Source organism: Oryza sativa, chromosome 1 (assembly GCF_034140825.1).
Source record: "Oryza sativa Japonica Group chromosome 1, ASM3414082v1".
Classification (NCBI taxonomy): domain Eukaryota; kingdom Viridiplantae; phylum Streptophyta; class Magnoliopsida; order Poales; family Poaceae; genus Oryza; species Oryza sativa.
The window spans coordinates 43,251,107-43,270,916 of NC_089035.1; the positions used below are offsets into that span (position 1 = coordinate 43,251,107).

At 41.2% G+C, this 19,810-nt stretch overlaps 3 protein-coding genes across 3 annotated transcripts; 2 read left to right on the top strand and 1 right to left on the bottom strand.

Annotated features, from left to right (window-relative positions):
- The first annotated feature begins 1,836 nt into the window (after window positions 1-1,836).
- LOC4324471 (ABC transporter D family member 1) lies at window positions 1,837-13,691 on the top strand. The gene is made up of 26 exons (XM_015793695.3): window positions 1,837-2,165; window positions 3,222-3,389; window positions 3,481-3,763; window positions 4,150-4,374; window positions 5,360-5,557; window positions 5,836-6,290; window positions 6,789-6,927; window positions 7,000-7,078; window positions 7,651-7,889; window positions 8,023-8,327; window positions 8,414-8,525; window positions 8,605-8,769; window positions 8,898-8,997; window positions 9,076-9,184; window positions 9,698-9,788; window positions 9,905-10,029; window positions 10,113-10,262; window positions 10,348-10,420; window positions 10,595-10,775; window positions 10,853-11,011; window positions 11,904-12,050; window positions 12,141-12,347; window positions 12,530-12,684; window positions 12,840-12,892; window positions 12,977-13,055; window positions 13,236-13,691. Exons 2-26 carry the CDS (start codon window positions 3,328-3,330, stop codon window positions 13,320-13,322), a joined length of 3,978 nt encoding a protein of 1,325 aa, XP_015649181.1. The 5' UTR covers window positions 1,837-2,165; window positions 3,222-3,327; the 3' UTR covers window positions 13,323-13,691.
- Window positions 13,692-15,160: 1,469 nt separating this feature from the next.
- Window positions 15,161-16,008, bottom strand: LOC4324472 (protein COFACTOR ASSEMBLY OF COMPLEX C SUBUNIT B CCB3, chloroplastic). The gene is made up of 2 exons (XM_015793727.3): window positions 15,839-16,008; window positions 15,161-15,744 (listed from the first exon to the last, which is right to left on the bottom strand). The coding sequence occupies exons 1-2, from the start codon at window positions 15,917-15,919 to the stop codon at window positions 15,232-15,234; spliced, it is 594 nt and encodes a 197-aa protein (XP_015649213.1). The 5' UTR covers window positions 15,920-16,008; the 3' UTR covers window positions 15,161-15,231.
- Window positions 16,009-16,118: 110 nt separating this feature from the next.
- On the top strand, window positions 16,119-19,692 carry LOC4324473 (mitochondrial-processing peptidase subunit alpha). The gene is made up of 13 exons (XM_066306833.1): window positions 16,119-16,242; window positions 16,339-16,542; window positions 16,634-16,930; window positions 17,020-17,187; window positions 17,358-17,525; window positions 17,618-17,698; window positions 17,809-17,875; window positions 18,291-18,388; window positions 18,630-18,702; window positions 18,791-18,861; window positions 18,978-19,027; window positions 19,110-19,222; window positions 19,306-19,692. Exons 1-13 carry the CDS (start codon window positions 16,204-16,206, stop codon window positions 19,347-19,349), a joined length of 1,473 nt encoding a protein of 490 aa, XP_066162930.1. The 5' UTR covers window positions 16,119-16,203; the 3' UTR covers window positions 19,350-19,692.
- The last annotated feature ends 118 nt before the right edge of the window (window positions 19,693-19,810 follow it).

Here is a 19,810-nt window from a genome sequence, read left to right on the forward strand (position 1 = left end):
CTGCGGTAACCAAGCAAAGAAAGACTGTGGCCACCAACATTGCCGCACGTGTTGCAAAAGCCGCGGCTTCGGTTGCTCCATCCACGTCAAGAGCACCTAGGTGCCCACCGCTCGCCGCCGTGAGCACCAACAGCTCACTGGCTCATCCCCGTCTTCCCCCGCAACCGCCTCTACCACAGCCACCGCTTCCGCCTCTGCCTCCAAGAAGCCTTGCCTTCTCACCTCCCAAACGACGACGTCGCACACCTTCACCTCCGATGCCACCACGCCCGCAGCTTTGACACCACCTCCAGCCATCAAGTAAAACGCCATTGATACCAGCGCATGTTCATCAATACATACGCGCAATTCGGCATGTTTGTCTCCTACGAATCTACAAACAGCTCAAATTATTAAGCTTGTGCCATTTTTTGCAGATGTGTTGTTTAGGAGAGCTTGCCAATGCAGGTGTGCACACCGGTGGTGTTTAGGTGAGAGGAGAGGAAAATATGAAAGAAAAAGAGGCCGACGGAGAGGTGGCCAGGCCGCCGCTGCTCCCTATCGCCGTCCCCACCATCGCTCCCCACCGCCGCTCGGGGCAAGGTGAAAAAAGAGGCCGGGGGAGAGAAAGAGAGATAAGGGAGAGAGAGAGGGGGGAAGGAGGAGGAAGAAGGGAAGGAAAGGGAGAATGACATGTGGGGCCCACATTGTCGATGGGTCCCACTTGTGTGTGTTTGTGAGTGACATGTCAGTCCTACAAAATTACAAAATTTTGCCTTTTGTTTTACTCTAGTTCCACATAAGCAACGCGTCGACGACACGTGGGACGAAGACCGGATCGACAGTACCACGTAGGTGCCACGTCAGCTAAAACCGCTTGCAAACCCACCTAAGGAGTCAAATTGTATCTGTTTTAATAGTTCGGGGAGTTTTCTTATCCAGCTTTCTGGTTAAAGGGCACAAATTAGATTCGGCCGATATTTAAGGAAGTCAAATGAGCTTTTTCCTTGTTTAATAATAAATCCCTCTGTCAGCCGCCCAACAAATACCAGCGTAATCAAATCATATGATGTGGCAATTAATATTAGCAGCACGGTTTTTAAATTTCCCCTCGTGATCGCGCACAAGATGTAGACAAGATGCTCCGTATTCATGACATGCAAAATAGATGATTATAGTACTTTGAAATCGCAAAATAAACATGCGGACAACCTTTGTTATACCACCCGTCTCACGGCCACCGGCAGATCGGATTATTAACTACTCCTTGATTAGCTACAGTACTTTGGAAAAAAAAACGTTGACTGATCAAAATTTATACGGCGACACATAAAAGTATATCCTAAATTTATTTATTTTGACGCACATTATTATTGCCACAACAAAGCCATCGCACAGAATAATACTAACATATTAGCATAGTACACGTATTCCAAATACTAGTTTCCACTGTGTGCACGACACGGTATGTCCGGACGTGCACGTATCTCCATTGCTAACGTATTATTACCACTATAAATACAAACCGGTCAAGTTTGAAGAGTCAGTCCACCATCGGTTCTGTACATAGTAAAATAAAATAAACTAGCAATACATACAGGAAGCATAAAAGATTTAATTCAAATCCAAATCCAAACTCAACCCAAAGCTTGGCAAGGGTTATACACGGCGTTGATCATGTGGCTCACACGCGGAGGAGTAAAGACACGAGACTTTCTGATCCGACTAGAGGCCACGTGCCACAAGCATCACACAGAACAAGAGGCACGCACACGAGAAAAACAAAAACCAAAAATAAATAGGGAGAGAGAGGAAGGGGAGAGTTTTATAGCGTGGTGGGAGTGGGGAGACCAGACCAGGAAAGGAGACGGAGACCCGATTCGTTCCCACCTCCTCGCCGCCCACCGCTCTCCATCTCCTCTTCTTCCTCCTCCTCCTCCTCTCGTCGTCCTCGTCGCCGTCTCGTCTTCTATTTATTTAGGAGTATTTTTTTTTCATCTATCTATCTGTATCTATCTATACCCCCCGCCTCCCCGATTTTTCTTCTTCTTCCTCCTCTTACCTCGCGTCGCCGCCGCGGGCGTCAGCGCTCGCGTCCCCCGTGTCTCGTTTCGTCCATCACAACTCGCTCTCCGTGCGGCGGCGGCGGCGGCGATCCCCGATCGGGCGACTCCGGCGATTGCGAGGTAACTAGCGTCTCTCCTCCTCCTCCTCCCTTCTCGAGGTTCGCTCGATTTGGGCGCGTGTCGAATTCGGGAGGCTGGTTTGCTCTGATTGGGCTTGTACAGATTGCTTGCTTGCTTGGTTTACGTGCGCAGCCGCAGCGTGCTTGTTTTGCTAAAAGGGCGGCTTGGAGAAATTTTTAGCTGACATCGACCGAGCTTGTTGCGCCGCCGCCATTATCGTGCGACGACTTAACTGAATCCGTTTGCAGTTTTCTGCTATGCGGCGTCAGTTAGTTCAGTTTCCTCCGTGCGGGGGGTGGGGCAGGGTGCGGTACATGGGTGGGGGCGATGAACTGTGTGGCACATCGAATTTACTGCAGTAATCTGACAAGGGAATTGCAATTGTAAGGATATAAGGGAACTGCTTCTGCTGTGATTCTCAAGTGCTGCAACCCTAGGTGGCTTCCGCAGTGCCCAGCCCAGGTGGTCCAATGACTTGTACAGTAGGATAGTTGCTACTCGTGTGCACATTGCACAGTAGGTGGGGTGTGTGAAGGGCCACAAAACACCTCTTGTTATTGCTTCTTTTGTTGCATATATGCTACTGCAATCAGCTATGATTTTGTTCAGTCTGTGATTTGTTAATAGACAGTTGCCCCTGTCCGAATGGGTCCTCTGAATGTCAAAAATTTCTGCCACTGTTTCATCGAGCTTTTTTATTTGTGGGATGGGATTTATATCTAGGTGATATTAACTGCCACATTGAATTGGTTGCTAGCTGTTAGGGAGTATTTTTCATCTGTCAGTCAGTGGAACTCAGGTCTGCAGTAAGTTTGTTCATGATTGAGAGCATATAGCTTATATCTCACCCAACTGCTAACTTCAGGCAGATAGGAACAATTACACTTTATTTTGTTGCATGCTATCCCCCTCTGTGGATCTAAAGCTTTGCTGCCCATTTTTAGATCCATCTTGCTTGTCATGTTTTCTCTACTTCATTTTTTAACAACAGTTTGCAATGCATTCCGTTTTGGGCAATTATATGATATACATTTTTCTGCTTATTAATCTTAACAGGTTGAAATTAATACATTGATGCTGTATCATCACAGAGGCGGTCTTTCTTAATCTTCAATATTTTCTTAGAGCTAAACGGTTATATTTTGGTGTCTTCTTAGCAACAATGCCATCTCTTCAGTTATTGCAACTGACAGAGCACGGACGCAACCTTTTGTCTTCGAGAAGGTGTGCTGTTTTAACATTGTCTTTCTAAATTTTAGTAAGTCGATCATTTAGTTCTTATCTCATGTTCCTTGTTCTTTACAAACATCAACAGGAGAACTCTTGCAGTTGTTTCTGGTGCGTTACTTGCGGGTGGAACTTTAGCATATGCTCACTCAGCTCGGCGCCAAAAACGTCAGGAAGAATATTCTCATAGTGATGCAAGTACACAGACCACGGGTAATCAGAGCATTTGTCAAAATGGTGTTGATGGTAAATTGGTAAAAACAAGGAAAAAGAAAAATGGGTTGAAATCCTTACAATTTCTGGCTGCTATTTTGCTTAAAAAGATTGGTCCAAATGGAATAAATCATCTTCTCGGCTTGATGATAACAGCTGTAAGTTCGATGGTTCTCTTTAGTGTGGGTGTTTTTGTTTGACATTCTGATAATATTGTTCTGAATTTAATAACTTGTATGGCCATCTATGCTCTACACCTTGAATGTGTATTCTACTTCATGGACTAAGCATATTGTGCTTGTTATCTACATTTCCAAGTATTTATCTGCATTTTATGCTAGAGTTTAATATGTTACTGAGCTTTGCTGACTTGGTTGCTGATTAGTTATGATATGTTGTATCAGTTAGTTAAACTCTCGATCATTGAGCTATAGCATACCATGATAGGAAGTACCATTTCCAGCCTTGTCTGACTACATGTAAAAACTCTATAGAGCTTGGGTTTTCATATTTCTTTTATATAAATAAAATCTTGCTTCTGCAGGTGTTACGTACTGCCGTTGGCCACAGATTAGCAAAAGTTCAGGGCTATCTATTCAGGGTTGCATTTCTTCGGCGTGTTCCAACCTTTACACGCCTGATTATCGAAAATCTTCTTTTATGCTTCCTTCAGTCCACAATATATCAGACCTCCAAGTACTTGACAGGGTCCTTAGGTTTGCACTTTAAGAAGATTTTGACAGATCTTGTCCATGCTGATTACTTTGAGGTATGTTGCTTTATGAAGTTGAAATCTTCATTCTTTTTGCACCTTAAATTTCACATGATTACACTTACTGTTTATTTTTTTCTTTCTCCACGTATATAATCTACTCCCTCTGTTTCATATTGTAAGTCGTTTGACTTTTTCACTAATCAAACTTCTTTAAGTTTGACCAAGTTAATAGAAAAATATAGTAGTATTATCAACACAAAACAAACATATTATCAAAATATATTAAATGCTAGCTTTAATGAAACTAATGTAGTATTTTAGATGTTGCTATTTTTTTTCTATAAACTTGGTCAAACTTAACAAAGTTTGACTAGGAGAAAAGTCAAACGACTTATAATATGAAACGGAGGAAGTAAGATACTTGATACTCTCCAATTACGCAGTGAACAGCTATAGTTAATTCGATAGGCTTTGTTGATAGAATAATTGATGAACAGTGAGACAAAATGCTTGCTACAAACAGAGCAACTGAAAAGGTTACCTTATTCCTGATTATAGAAAAGCAATAGCACACCTTAAACAAAAAGGAGGCTATTTACTTAAGTCAGTTAAACCCCATAGAGTTAAGTCACTCCTGTTGCTGAAATGTACAGGAAAATAGAATTACTGTTTCATCTTTTCGGAGTTTTCAGTCTATCTGCACGAATACCAAATTTTCCCTTCTTCTGTAGTGAAGTTTTTGTATATTACTTGGGTTTGCAGCTACTTCTGTAGAATCGTTGAGTCAAATAGATATGAAAGTTATTATAGGTCACATTGGAGGTTCTAGTTATTTGACTTTGACTTTTTGTACTCAATAGCTTTCCATGATCTCATGCTGTAGAGTTCATCATGTAAAATGTAGATCGATTAGTTAGCTCATCTAATTTCCTTGGAAAGGTATCCAATAGTTTGGTCAATTGCTTGACGATTAATGTGTTGAACTGCATATTTAACATTACATGCCATTGATTCTTTTTCTCCCACCTTTTGTGTGCAGAACATGGTTTACTACAAACTCTCGCATGTAGATCACCGGATCTCAAATCCAGAACAAAGGATTGCTAGTGATATTCCTAAGTTCTGCTCGGAACTAAGTGGACTCGTACAGGATGATCTGACTGCAGTTGCAGATGGGTTAATATACATCTGGCGCCTCTGCTCTTATGCAAGTCCAAAATATGTTCTCTGGATTCTGGTAATTAACTCCCCCACCCCACCCCAATGGATGCATGCATGCATGCACCCTACAACACACACAGAGTAAAGGGTTGTTACGCTTTGTGAAATATAATATGACAACCTCTCCTGCTCTTTCACGTCAAAAAAGGAAATGAAACATCTTATGACAATGGTTGAAAAGTAGTACTCCTAGTTTGAGAAAACTGTGCTACCTTAATGTTTGTTTAATATATATTATGACTACTAGCTTGCTCATTATTATATAGATTGTCAACACTGGTAAATTGCTTTCAGGCATATGTACTTGGTGCTGGTGGTGCAATTAGAAAGTTTTCTCCTGCTTTTGGGAAATTAAAATCCATGGAGCAACAGCTAGAAGGGGAATATCGGCAGGTCCATTCACGTTTGAGAACCCATGCTGAGAGTGTGGCGTTTTATGGTGGTGAGAACAGAGAAGCATCGCACATCATGCAGAGGTTTCAGGCTCTTGTGAAGCATTTGAATGTTGTTCTTCATGAAAACTGGTGGTTTGGCATGATTCAGGATTTTCTTCTTAAGTATCTTGGTGCCACCGTTGGAGTTATCTTGATTGTTGAACCTTTCTTTGCTGGAAACCTTAAACCTGAATCATCCACTTTAGGACGGGCAGAGATGTTGAGCAATCTTCGGTATCATACTAGCGTCATAATATCATTATTTCAGTCTCTTGGAACCCTTTCTATCAGTTCAAGACGCTTGAATCTTCTCAGGTAAATGCACTGTCCTTGTGTGAAATGCTTGCCCTGTCATGTTATTTTTTTTTGGGGGGGGGGGGGGGTGCACTGTCACATGTTTAATGGACATTGATAAAGTAGTTGATGATACTTGATGGTTCTTATGATGTCATATGACATGTTTAACCTTTATGTAACCTCAGGTTCATATTTTGTTTATTTAGTGGAACTATAGGTTCTATCTATCATCATCACTCTAGTTCTTTGCTACTAAGAAATTAGTTATTCACTCTTAAACTTCGTTTCTGGAGTACAAACATAAAATTTTGACTTGTGGTTTCTAAGGAATATATTGGTGATTCATGTTTTTTGTGTGTATCAGTACTGTTGCGAATATGCAATTTAAGATTATCTGTTGATATATTTGAGTCCATCATATTCCAAGAATATCTTGTGCATTACAAGTATCTATGACTTCATAATTCCATTTGATAAATATCTTTTTGCTGATTAACTTTCTATTCTCATTAACAGTGGCTATGCAGATCGTATTCGCGAGTTACTGGATGTTTCACGTGAGCTATCTGGGGTTCGTGATCTATCTATGAATAAAAAATCTTCTGTAGACAATTATATCAGCGAAGCAAATTATATAGAATTTTCGGGTGTTAAGGTAATCATGATGGGGACTACTAGTTCTTCTGTCTGTTTGGTATGAAGAATTCTAATAAATGATTTGTTACAGGTGGTGACACCCTCAGGGAACGTCTTGGTTGATGATTTAACTCTTCGGGTAGAGTCGGGTTCTAATCTTTTGATAACTGGTAATAATCTATACCAAAATATGTGTCCTCTTAGTTTGGATTTGCGATTGAGCTATTGCAAATTCATCATGCTTATTGTAATGAAAACCTGATATTTGCACATCACTTTTTAACACGCCCAATACAAGTTCTTTTATGATTGCCATCTGATGTAAACATTAGTTGACACTGGGTAACTACTGTGCTGATGGGCAAATTGTATTATGCCGAGGGAAAGGGCTTAGGAGAAGCGACTGGAATGGACTTTTGGAATGAGAACATTTATTGTTTATCTTGCTCCCCTCGTTGGCAATAACTGTCCTTTATGTAGTGATAACACTTAACAACTGTCTAAACTTTTGATCTAAAGATAATATTAGATACCATGCACTCCATATATCCATGGATGTAGGTTGCTGTCGGATCCCTGTGATCAACCTTAAATTTGACTCTTAAATGTACGCATAATTATATATATTCTTTCTAGACATTTTGTTTGTATATGTGTGACACTACTTGTATGTTTTGGTGCTTTTTCATGAAAGTTACAGCCATGGAAACTAATTTTATAATGCATGTTTGCTCATTTTCAGGTCCTAATGGTAGTGGAAAAAGCTCCCTTTTCCGGGTTCTTGGGGGACTGTGGCCACTTATGTCAGGCCACATTGTGAAACCTGGTGTTGGCTCTAATCTTAACAAAGAAATTTTTTATGTTCCCCAGCGACCATATACAGCCGTTGGAACACTTCGGGACCAGCTTATCTATCCACTTACAGCAGACCAGGAAACTGAACCACTTAGCTATGGTGGCATGGTGGATCTTCTAAAGAATGTAATACTCATAATTATCCACTTGATAGATTGGCATCTTTAGCTGCCTCATTGCACTTGTTTGTGACTATTTTGTCCCAAGTACCTAGAAAGTGTTACTGGAAAACCTTAGTTTTTTTCTTCCCTTTTGGTAGGTGGATCTGGAATATTTGCTAGAACGCTACCCTCTTGATAAGGAAGTTAACTGGGGTGATGAATTGTCTCTTGGAGAGCAACAAAGATTGGGAATGGCCCGGCTGTTCTACCATAGGCCAAAGTTTGCCATCCTGGATGAATGCACTAGTGCTGTGACAACTGATATGGAAGAGCGTTTCTGCAAAAGGGTTCAAGCAATGGGCACATCATGCATAACAATCTCTCATCGTCCAGCATTAGTTGCATTTCATGACATCGTTTTGTCTTTGGATGGAGAAGGAGGGTGGACAGTTCAGGAAAATAGGTTATCCTCATGATGATTTTTATCTCCTTATTTATTTATATATAATATGAAATGCAGTTCTAAAAAGTTCGTTATTTCTCTTGTAGAAATGGCTCCTTTATCTCTGCTGAACCAGAGTTTGATGCATTGAACTCATCAGAAACTGATCGTAAATCTGATGCACTTGCTGTTCAAAGGGCTTTTATTGCCAACACAAAGGTAGTTATTATTCCATATTGCCTGTTCTGTTGTTATTGATTTTTTATGTACCATTCTTTTAACAGATTTTATTTGCTAGGGTAATGCTTTAATGGGCCCCAAGGATCATTCTTATTCTACACAGCTCATAGCCACTTCTCCCAATATGGAAATAGAACACACAGAACGGTCAAATCTAGTTCCACAATTACAGTGCTCACCAAGACCTTTGCCACTCCGAGCTGCTGCAATGTCAAAAATACTGGTGAGAAACATACATTTTTTTACGCTTATCAGTAATTCAGTATCTAGTATCCACTATTCAGAGATCTCTTCGACTCAAATTTGCTGATCGTCCACATGAAATAATTTTCTGGGATATTTGTTTGGCAGGTCCCTAAATTATTTGATAAGCAAGGTGGGCAGTTGCTTGCAGTGGCATTGCTTGTTTTCTCTCGGACTTGGATTTCAGATCGTATAGCTTCACTGAACGGTTGGCTTTTATCTTCATGTACTGGAGATAGATCTGATGGTATACCTTTTACTTAATATGTTTTCACAATCTTGATAGGAACGAGCGTTAAGTATGTCCTGGAGCAGGACAAAGCTGCCTTCCTTCGGTTAATTGGGATTAGTGTGCTGCAAAGTGCTGCAAATTCAATTGTGTCACCATCACTAAGGTAATATTGGTTCCCTGCAATTGAAATGTTCCTACCAGGATGCTTTGGGGGCAGTGCCAGGCAAATACTCCCTCCGTCCCCCAAAAAGGCAAACCCTGGGTTTCCGTGTCCAACTTTGACTGTCCGTCTTATATGAAAATTTTTTATAATTCGTATTTTCATTGTTGTTAGATGATAAAACATGATTAATATTTTATGCGTGACTTGTCTTTTTATTTTTTTCATATTTTTTTCAAATAAGACGAACGGTCAAACGTTGGGCACGAAAACCAGGGTTTGTCTTTTTTTGGGACGGAGGGAGTAGATAATACACTTTTTTTTTAAAGTAAAGTTCCTGAGCCTTTTTAACATATACTTGTCGGTGGGCTTAAGTTTTCCTTATAGTTCTGATATCTGTTTATGTTTGCCAGAAGAATGTATGTTCTACTTTCCTAGTCAGGATATTTAACTATTGTGCATTGGTAACTGATTTTGTGTATTCAAATTCACGGCTTGATAAATATTTCTATGCAGAAACCTTACTTCAAAGATTGCCCTTGGCTGGCGAATTCGCATGACCAACCATCTACTTCAATATTATTTGAAACGAAATGCTTTTTACAAGGTAAACTCTACTGATAGATTTGATTGTAAACATTGTTTTCTTGCACTTTCTAACATTTTTTTCTCTTTTACTTTTTTTTCCATGAAAGCTAAGCAGTTTGAGTTTTTCTTTTTCAGGTATTTAACATGTCAGGCATCGATATTGATGCAGACCAAAGAATCACACATGATGTGGAGAAGTTGACCAATGATCTTGCTGGCCTAGTTACCGGAATGGTGAAACCACTTGTTGACATTCTTTGGTGAGTTTGTCATGGTCTAAAATATTACCCAGGTGTTCTTTGATTAATCAGGTTTTCTTAGCAAGTCCACTATTACTCTCCAGGTTTACATGGAGAATGAAGATTTTGTCAGGGCGAAGGGGAGTTGCTATTTTGTACGCATACATGTTGCTAGGTCTTGGTTTTCTAAGAGCTGTTTCCCCTGACTTTGGTGATCTTGCAAATCAAGAACAAGAACTTGAAGGAACATTCAGGTTAGTGACATATGATTTGCGGTCATTGGCAAAGTTGACTTTATTACTAAGGAACTTCCAAGTATTGACCTTGTTAATTTCACAGGTTCATGCACTCAAGATTGCGGACACATGCTGAGTCAATAGCTTTCTTTGGTGGTGGATCAAGGGAAAAAGCTGTGAGTTTTTCATGTCTCATAAATGCTGCTTAAAATTTCTAGTTTCCACACTATAATTCTTGTGGGCAATATGTTTTTTGTGTATACAAATTTCTTGTTGCTTTTGAACATCTGGTACAGATCTGTTAGTAAATTTACATGCCCTAATATTATGATTATTTTATCGTAAATCAGATGGTTGAAGCTAAATTCACAACGATGCTTAACCACTCAAGGACTCTTCTGAGAAAAAGATGGCTATATGGTATTTTTGATGATTTCGTGACGAAGCAGCTACCTCACAATGTGACATGGGGGCTTAGTTTGTTATATGCTTTGGAACACAAGGGGGACCGAGCTTTGACTTCAACTCAAGGTTGATAAATTTTTCAAATCCAAATGATATTATTTTTGCATAGAATTTCCCAACAAGTTCTCAATTTCGGATTGCAGGAGAGTTGGCACATGCACTTCGATTCTTGGCATCTGTGGTGTCACAAAGCTTTATAGCTTTTGGTGATATTCTTGAGTTACATAAAAAATTCCTTGAACTGTCCGGTGGTATTAATAGGGTGTTTGAACTCGAAGAGCTTCTACAGACATCTCAAAGCAGTAAGTTCTCAGTACACTGTAAATTTTACTCGATTTTTTTTTTTTTGGATGAGAGACAGTAGGGAGAAACCAGACTATAAGGGGTTGGATCTGTACAAAAGAGGCTTTCTCCACTGTAAATATTAAGTACCCACTGTTAAAACTAACTATCCCAGCCACTGAGAGATCTCAAAATTAAGAAGTTACCAACTCTCAGAAATTCTAAATCAATAACGAGAAGTTTTCCCCATCATAAGTTATGGCCTTATGGGGCACCCATCAAATCCTCAATGGTTATTCTCAGTAACCAAGCCAGTGAGGTATCAGCTCAATAATCTACTACCAGTCTGTTGCACTCTCTGCAAACATATGCTTGAGTTTGAAGTTATGCCGTTCAAATATACTATGATGCTAATTTTTAATGGGTAATTAACTTCTGACATCTGCAAACTAAAGAACAGTTACTGTCTATATTACAGATTCTTAAATCTGTAAACTTTGTCGAAGGGTGCAAAGATGTAAATCTTCTGATACATCATGTCTATAAATAAAGAAAATTCTAAATTGACTGTCTTTCTGCTGTTTCCCTGGACACTGAAAACCATTTAGGAGTAGTTTTTAGTTGGAGCCCACATTCTTCAGTACAATATCTTGTCTGATATTGTCCCTGAATTAAAAAACATCATGTCTGGTATACACCTGTTAACTATCTTTAACTTTATAAGAAGCAACATGTGCTGATTTTAGGAACCTTCTCCTTGTTCAAAGCTACAAATCAGCACATGTTACTTCTTATAAAGTTACATCTTAAACAGATTTGCCATTGTTGATGAAATTGTCAAACTTGATGTTTTGCCATTTGTTATCTTAATGCTACGAATTGTAGCTTCATATGTTACTGTTGTTTTTCTAGATGCTGCCATGCCCTCTAATCCTATTATTGCGGCATCGGAAGAAATTATTTCCTTCCATGATGTGGATATCGTAACGCCATCTCAAAAGCTATTGGCTACCCAGTTATCTTGTGATGTATCTCAAGGAAAAAGCCTTCTTGTGACTGGTACATCATCTGGCAGCTTTTCGTCCTAGCTTTTATTTACTTTCATGTTTACATTATATGTTCTAATATCTATCATGCTGTTTTCTTAAGGCCCAAATGGCAGTGGCAAGAGCTCCATTTTTAGGGTGCTCCGAGGTTTGTGGCCCATCGCTTCAGGGAGGCTTACCATGCCGTCTGATGGCATCTTTCATGTTCCGCAACGTCCGTATACTTGTCTAGGAACCTTGAGGGATCAGATCATATATCCCCTCTCTCATGAGGAGGCAGAGTTGAAGGTTCTTTCATTATACAAATCAGGTTAGTGCCAGCTAACTTTGAAAAGGAAAAAATATCTGCCTATTTTAACTAATGAATTTTTAAGCACTCCTTTATTTTGATTATGGCTTTTAACAAACTTCTATGTTGACCATTTCCTGTTCTGTTATGAGCAATGTATTTGTTGGTAATGTAACATCACACCCTTATCCTTGATGATGTAGGTGACAAGGCAATAACTTCTGGGTCACTGGATGATCACCTGAAGACAATTCTAGAGAATGTTCGATTGGTCTATCTTCTAGAAAGAGAAGGGTGGGATGCTACTCCTAACTGGGAAGATATTCTATCCTTGGGAGAACAGCAGAGGCTAGGCATGGTCAGTGATTTTGCTTCAGCTTATATTTGTTGTCTAACTAATTTCCATTTGTTTTTTATGGATATATACCTTTACTAAGTGGGTAATAAATGCTTTCTTTCGTTTTTTATGGATATATACCTTTACTAAGTGGGTAATAAATGCTTTCTTTCCAGGCTCGTTTGTTCTTCCACTGTCCAAAATTTGGTATCCTAGACGAGTGCACCAAGTATGTAGCGTATAGTTTTTTAATGTTCTCATTTCCATTTTTTACCAATAAATGCACAGCTCTTATAAAGCATACTCATTGCAGTGCCACAAGTGTCGATGTTGAGGAGCATTTGTACAAGATAGCAACTAGTATGGGCATAACTGTCATCACCTCGTCACAAGTAAGTATCATCTAGATACCCACTTATCCTAACTCTTCAAATGGTGAATAAAAAAAAAACATGGTTTTCATTTCTATCCATTTTGTTTCTAGTTGATGGTATTTTGCATCTTAAGCTTACATCTTTGTCAGAAGTGAAATTTGGGTTGATGATGCCTTTCTCTCATTTATTCATTTGCAGAGGCCTGCTCTGATACCCTTCCATTCGTTGGAGCTGAAACTCATCGATGGTGAAGGAAAGTGGGAACTATGTACAATCAACCAATAATTGATGTGGCCAACTTGAATTTTTGACGAGTTTTCATCAAGTGCCTATTCACCAGTGGCTGCCTTTACAAGCCATGAAGAAAATACCAATTCACATTAGGAGACTTGCATACTTTCACGCAGCATATGCGCTTATACGAGATTCTTTTTTCCTTGGTTAGAGGTTTGAGATATAGCAAAACAACATACAGGAGTTGTAGAGTGGAAAGGTAGATATTGACTTGTAGCCCCTAAGAAGATAGATAGCGTAGTACATAATTTGTCCTTCCAGCCTAATTGATTGGCTTGTAGCAATTGTAACACGGAGCACGAAGTGTGCCCTTGCAAATGTTAGCTCTTTTATATAGAAAAAATATCTTTTATTTTGTTATTTCGGTGTTATGTTTTTTTGTTCCATGTCAGTTCAGCTATATACTAGTTTGAAGTTTGAACTTTAACTTGTCCGATTCCAGCATCTGGTACATATCTAGGGCCTGTTTGGGGGAGTTTTAGATTTTAGATTATAAGAAGCAGCTGTTTGGTAGCCAACTTCTGAGAATCTGGAAAAGCTCTGAAACCCAGCTTCTGGCTTTTTAGTTCATTTTTTTCAGAATCTGTAATTACAGATTCTCTGAAGCTGTGGACTGTTTAGGGCAGCTTCTAGCAGAAGCAGTTTTTGAGAAAAGCTGTAGCTGGGATAAGCTCCCCCAAACAGGGCCTGAGCCATACACGAAATGGAACAGGAATATAAATTTGAAAATTGCTATCCATCCTTCGCCCGATCTTTCTGATAATCGTCGGTTGATTTTGTGAGAATTGGACGCAACGTAGTGATTCGTATGCGCTCCGGCAAGCTTATCTTCTTCAGTAATGTAGTGATTCTGATTCACGATTTCGCATGTACTCCTGCAGGCTGCGTTTGATTTATCTTATTGGCCAAGGCTCTGTTTAGATCTCACCTTATAATTTTTTACTCTGTCATATCGAACGTTTGAACATCTACGTGAAGTATTAAATATAGGATAAAAAAACTAATTGCACAGATTGCGTCACAGGACGAATCTTTTAAGCCTAATTGCTCCATGATTTGATAATGTGGTACTACAGTAAACATTTGTTAATGATAGATAAATTAGGCTTAATAAATTCATCTCGCGGTTTACAGACGGATTATGTAATTAGTTTTTTTATTAGTGTCCGAACACCCTATGCGACACCCTATTACTATATAATATTTGATGTGACATGCCAAAACTTTATATCCTTGGATAAACACCCCCCAACTATTCCATCGTTTTTATGAGTACTATTTCTCTAAATACTAAATGGTTTGTGAGCTCTGTTTCTCAAACTAACGTTTTGTACAAAAGATATTTATAAGGAGGTTTATTAAAAAAACCACATAAATTTATTTTTTTTAAGTTTATAGCAATCAATATAAGTCCTCCCTCCGTCCCATAAAAAATCCAATCCTGGAGAGACCATCTGTTACTACTATCTCCGTCCCAGAATATAAGAAGTTTTAGAGTTAGATACGGTATTAAAATATGTAAAATTAAATGAGGAAAGATTGTGATTTGTTAAGAAATAGAGGTCGATAAGAAAAGTGAATGGTTTAGGGTTGTGATTGGTTGAGAAGGGAATGTTGGCGAAGAAGTTTTGTATTTTGGGACAAATTTTAAGTGCTAAAAAAAATCGTTATATTTTGAAACGGAGTGAGTAGCACCGAAAATAAGCTGTTTTTGTCACCCGTGAGAGCATCTCGAGAAAAAAAAACATGACTGTCTCAAATTCGATTTTGAGCGTTTTTCGTTAGAACTTGGTTTTTGTAGCCGACGATTAATACTACAAGAGATCGTGTAAAGTCCGAATCACAGCGTATTAATTTGCTTCACTTTTCACATGGAAACGAACGAACGAAACAGAGTTTGCTAAGGCTTTTGCTGAGAGAGGAGCACGAGCAATCCCTGTGGGCCGACGAGGATCTCGCTGGCGAAGCTGACGAGGCCGAACCACACCACCGGCGTGACGTCGACGCCGCCGAGCGGCGGGATCACCTTCCTCGTCACGGCGAGGAGCGGCTCCGTCGGCGCGTACGCCACCACGTAGGGGAACTCCCTCACGGGGAGCCTCGGGTACCACGACATCACGATCCGGGCGATGAACAGGAACCCGAACGCCGACAGCGCCGGCCCGGCCACCCCGATCGCCGCCTTCGCCGTCGCTGGGTCCAGCTCCCCTACCACCGCCACCGCCCTGCACACCCACTCCGCCACCTCCTGCCACTGACGCTCCGGTGCAGCAGCAGCAGCAGCAGCGTGGCATTGGCCGGTCATGGCCGCCGCCGTCGTCGCCGCGGCCACGGCGAGCTGGCCGTGTGACCCTCGCTGCTGCTTCACATCGTTGCTTCTTCTCCTTCTTCCTCCTTGTGCTATCTCGATGTCCTGTAGTTTGGAGAAATCAATCCATGTCGATGAAGATGAACAAATTAAACAGTGCATCGGCGGTGATCGATCCAGCAACCAAGAAGATGATTACCTTGGCGGCGCTGGCGACGATGCACCTCCTGGCGGAGAAGAGCATGGACACTGTCCTGGACATGGAGGCTTCCATGGTCATGGCCACGAGGAGGAGAGGCCTTCCTTGCTTTGCCTTACTTTGGATAAGGCGAATTGAAGAGCCAAGGTGGGGGAGGGAAGAAGACGACACTGCCCGCCACGTTGCTCTTTCTACTGGGCCTCCAATTGAGACGGCCTAAGCCCACTGGCGATGCGACCAAAAAAAAAAACAAAAACCCTACGGCCCAACACAAGCAATCGTCTCCCAACATCACCGCGGCGGCGGCGGCGGCGGCTTTCCACCTCCCCGCCGGCTTCGCGCTCCCAACCTCGCCGTCGTTCGTCATGTTCCGGCTGCGCTCCTCCGCTCGCCTGCTGAGAGAGGTGAGCCAGCCACCGGCGGCCTGCTACTTCTAGTTCTAGGGTTTAGCGGGTGCTTCTCGCTTACGATTTCAGTATGGCTTGTGGTTCGCGTTGCAGCTACGGGAGGCGTCGCGGTCGTCGGGGCGCCGCCGGGAATGGCTCTCCGGCGGCGCAGTAGCCTCCGCCGCGCGGACGACCTCGCTCCTGCACCCTCTGCCCGGGCTCGACGTCCCGCAGTGCCTCCCCGACCAGCTCGGCGTCCAGCCCACCCGCGTCACCACGCTCCCCAACGGCGTCCGCGTCGCCTCCGAGGACCTCCCGGTATTGGATACTCTATGTTCCTCTGCTGTGCTGCGGCGGCGGCGGCGGCGGCGGCGACGAGGCTGACGCTGTGTGAGGGTTTCTGGCGCAGGGCCCGTCGGCGTGCGTAGGGGTGTTCGTGGATTCCGGCTCGGTTTACGAGACGGCGGAGACGGCCGGCGTGTCACACCTGCTCGAGAGGCTGTCCTTCAAGGACACGGCGCACCGCAGCCACCTGCAGATTGTGCAGGATGTGGAGGCCACCGGAGGAAACATCGGGGCGTCTGCATCAAGGGAGCAGACGGTGTACAGCTACGAGACTCTCAAGGCCTACTTGCCGCAGGCCATCGAGGTGCTCATCGACTGTGTCCGCAATCCATTGTTCCTCCAAGACGAAGTCGAGCGACAGGTGCTGGACTCATGGATAGACTAGCCTCTAAGATACAGCTTATTACTAGCTATTTGCAGCGCACTGATTATGGTTGTTTGGTTTATCAGGTGGCCTTTGCCAGAGAAGAAGTTCAGGAGCTACAGAAGAACCCTGAGAGATTTCTTCAGGAATCACTTAATCTAGTTGGATACACAGGTGCTCTTGCAAATCCACTAGTAGCCCCTGAGGAGAGTCTCACACGAATCAATGGCAGTATTATTCAAAAGTTCTATCACGTAATTCTCTTGCTTCTGTATCACATTTGACTTATAAATTACTCATAAATGCGACTCAATTCATGCTGTTCGTAGTTTCCAAACGATGCTAAAATGCAAGTGTAGCTCTATCTCTATAGCTCAGTGCCTCAGTTAACAAATTTATGAAAAAAAAATCTATTACTGAACAGGAGAACTTCACTGCTGATCGCTTGGTTGTAGCAGCATCAGGTGTTGATCATCAATACCTTTTAGATGTTGCAGAGCCTTTATTGTCTGATTGGCACAAGGGCTCCCCAGTGGAAAGGCCAGAGTCTAAGTATATCGGTGGGGATTTTAGACATAGAGCAGACTCAGAGGTAATATACTTCCCATCAACACTACTTTGCCTATTCTTTTGGGGTTTCCTTTTGCTCTAAAATTGAAACCCTGCTCATTCCTCTCCCTGCAGATGACCCATGTTGCTTTGGCTTTCGAAGTGCCCGGGGGCTGGCTTGAAGAGAGAGATGCCACAATTATGACTGTAGTACAGGTATACTTAATGAGTGGGTATTTACTAAAAACAATCTGGCCTATGTTGACATCTGCATCCCAACTGCACTTTCTAACATATATCCATGAATATGCCAAAATATTTTGTAGACTTTAATGGGCGGTGGTGGTTCATTCTCTTCTGGTGGTCCTGGAAAAGGGATGCATTCACGGCTTTGTAAGTAATTATCTCTCGACAACCATTTGACTTTAGTAGGATTGCAAATTGCTACAATATGGAATAATGAATATAGATTAGATTGTGCTTTTAATAGCCGTTGTTGTGTAATTGCTGCTTTTATTTTGCCGTTTTAGTTATTTCAGTTCCTAAAGTTTTTTTTTTAAAAAAAAGGCTATAAGTTGAACTGTTATTTCTTTGCAGATCTGAATCATTCTCTTGACAACCATTTGATAGTAGGATTGCAAACTGCTACAATATGGAATAATGAATATATATTTGATTGTGTTTTTAATAGCCATTTTTGTGTTAGTGCTGCTTGTTTAGTACCCTAGTTTTTTTGGCCGTTTTAGTTATTTCAGTTTTTTAAGTTTTTTTTTGAAAGGCTATAAGTTGAACTGTTATTTCTTTGCAGATCTGCGTGTCTTAACTAAATACCACACGGTCGAATCATTTTCGGTATTTAGCAATGCATTTGATAGAAGTGGCCTCTTTGGTATTTACTTGACCACGGTAAGCTCATCTTTATACATTATTCTGTGCCTCGAATTAAATAGTGAATTATATGAAACATGTTGCAGCTTCTACCTTGAGTTGTTACTTCGTCATTTTATCAAATTGTGTGAGTAGGACTTCAAAAGGGACTAGAGCTGGCAAAGTCTGCTTTTTCAAAATTTTGAAGTGCCATTGCTTCAGTTCGTTTTTGAGTACTAGAAGTTTGAAATACTTTTTTTTTGTTTTTTTATTGGTCCAGCCTTCAGATTTTGTTGCAAAGGCTGTTGATATTGCGACAAAAGAACTGATTGCTATTGCAACACCTGGACAAGGTATATATCATCTCCTGCTTGCCAAAACTGCTTCAGCATCCACTGAAGCTACCTGATCTGAAACTTGATGCGATTTGTATGTATACAGTGACAGACATTGAATTGGCACGAGCGAAAAACTCAACAATTTCTGCCGTGCTGATGAATCTTGAATCCAGGGTAATTTTGGAACCCCCATCCCCAATACACACACGCGCACACACACACAAAAATCTTTCTGACCCTTTTCACAGGTAAGTAACCTGCTTTAGTGTACTTATTTTAATTTGCACCAGGTAATTGTTGCAGAAGATATAGGGAGGCAGATATTGACTTATGGTTGCAGGTAAGGCAATATCTTTCACACTTCATTTTTTAGAAGTCTTCCGCACAGAAATCATTGATTCTTTTCTATTCTGTCACCACAGGAAGCCTGTTGACCATTTTCTTCAATGTATGGACGAAATGACTCTAGATGATATAACAGCTTTTGCCAAGAAGATGTTGTCTTCACCACCCACAATGGCTAGTTGGGGAGATGGTATATATGCTTTATGAATTTGCGAAAAATATGAATGACACAAAATAAGAATTAATGTGAGTTCATTGACTCTCCTTCTGCAGTTGATAAAGTTCCTCCATATGAATTTGTTTGCAAGAGGTTTTGAAGTTCTCCGACACAATGATCAGTGGTGGACATGAAGATGGGATTTTGTTTACAATGTTGTATAATCCAATTCTCGCTATATTTGGGCCTTATCTTAGAAATTGCCCTCGTTATACACATCACCTGATGAGATTAGATTTTTGCTATCATCTTCAAACAGCATATATCTTGTGAAAGTCCAGGTCAAACGGAGGTGAAAGTTTTGCAATATCTCTCGAAGCAAGTTTAGCGATTCCTCGTCTTGTTATGCAAACATGCATATGCACTTGTCTTATTGAGTGCTCTGTAAACAATTTTCACGGCGATGATATATAGGGGTTACGGTGCGGAAATTGACAGGATAATGGCATGGCCTTGTTTCGACAGGACATTATGTTCTCGGACTGACTGGTTTGACTTCAGTTGCTACCGTATATTTTGTGTTTCTTTTAATGTATGGCAAAGCAAATCTTCAGAAAAAAA

What these genes read in the sequence shown, in the direction of transcription:
- LOC4324471 (XM_015793695.3), top strand. Translation starts at nt 3,328, where the DNA reads ATGCCATCTCTTCAGTTATTGCAACTGACAGAGCACGGACGCAACCTT. An exon ending in TCGGCTTGATGATAACAGCT is followed by an intron (nt 3,764 to 4,149) that starts GTAAGTTCGATG and finishes TTGCTTCTGCAG; the next exon opens with GTGTTACGTACTGCCGTTGG. An exon ending in AGCTTTGACTTCAACTCAAG is followed by an intron (nt 10,776 to 10,852) that starts GTTGATAAATTT and finishes TTCGGATTGCAG; the next exon opens with GAGAGTTGGCACATGCACTT.
- LOC4324472 (XM_015793727.3), bottom strand. Translation starts at nt 15,919, where the DNA reads ATGACCATGGAAGCCTCCATGTCCAGGACAGTGTCCATGCTCTTCTCC. An exon ending in TCGTCGCCAGCGCCGCCAAG is followed by an intron (nt 15,745 to 15,838) that starts GTAATCATCTTC and finishes TCCAAACTACAG; the next exon opens with GACATCGAGATAGCACAAGG.
- LOC4324473 (XM_066306833.1), top strand. Translation starts at nt 16,204, where the DNA reads ATGTTCCGGCTGCGCTCCTCCGCTCGCCTGCTGAGAGAG. An exon ending in AAGACGAAGTCGAGCGACAG is followed by an intron (nt 16,931 to 17,019) that starts GTGCTGGACTCA and finishes TTGGTTTATCAG; the next exon opens with GTGGCCTTTGCCAGAGAAGA. An exon ending in TATTGCAACACCTGGACAAG is followed by an intron (nt 18,703 to 18,790) that starts GTATATATCATC and finishes GTATGTATACAG; the next exon opens with TGACAGACATTGAATTGGCA.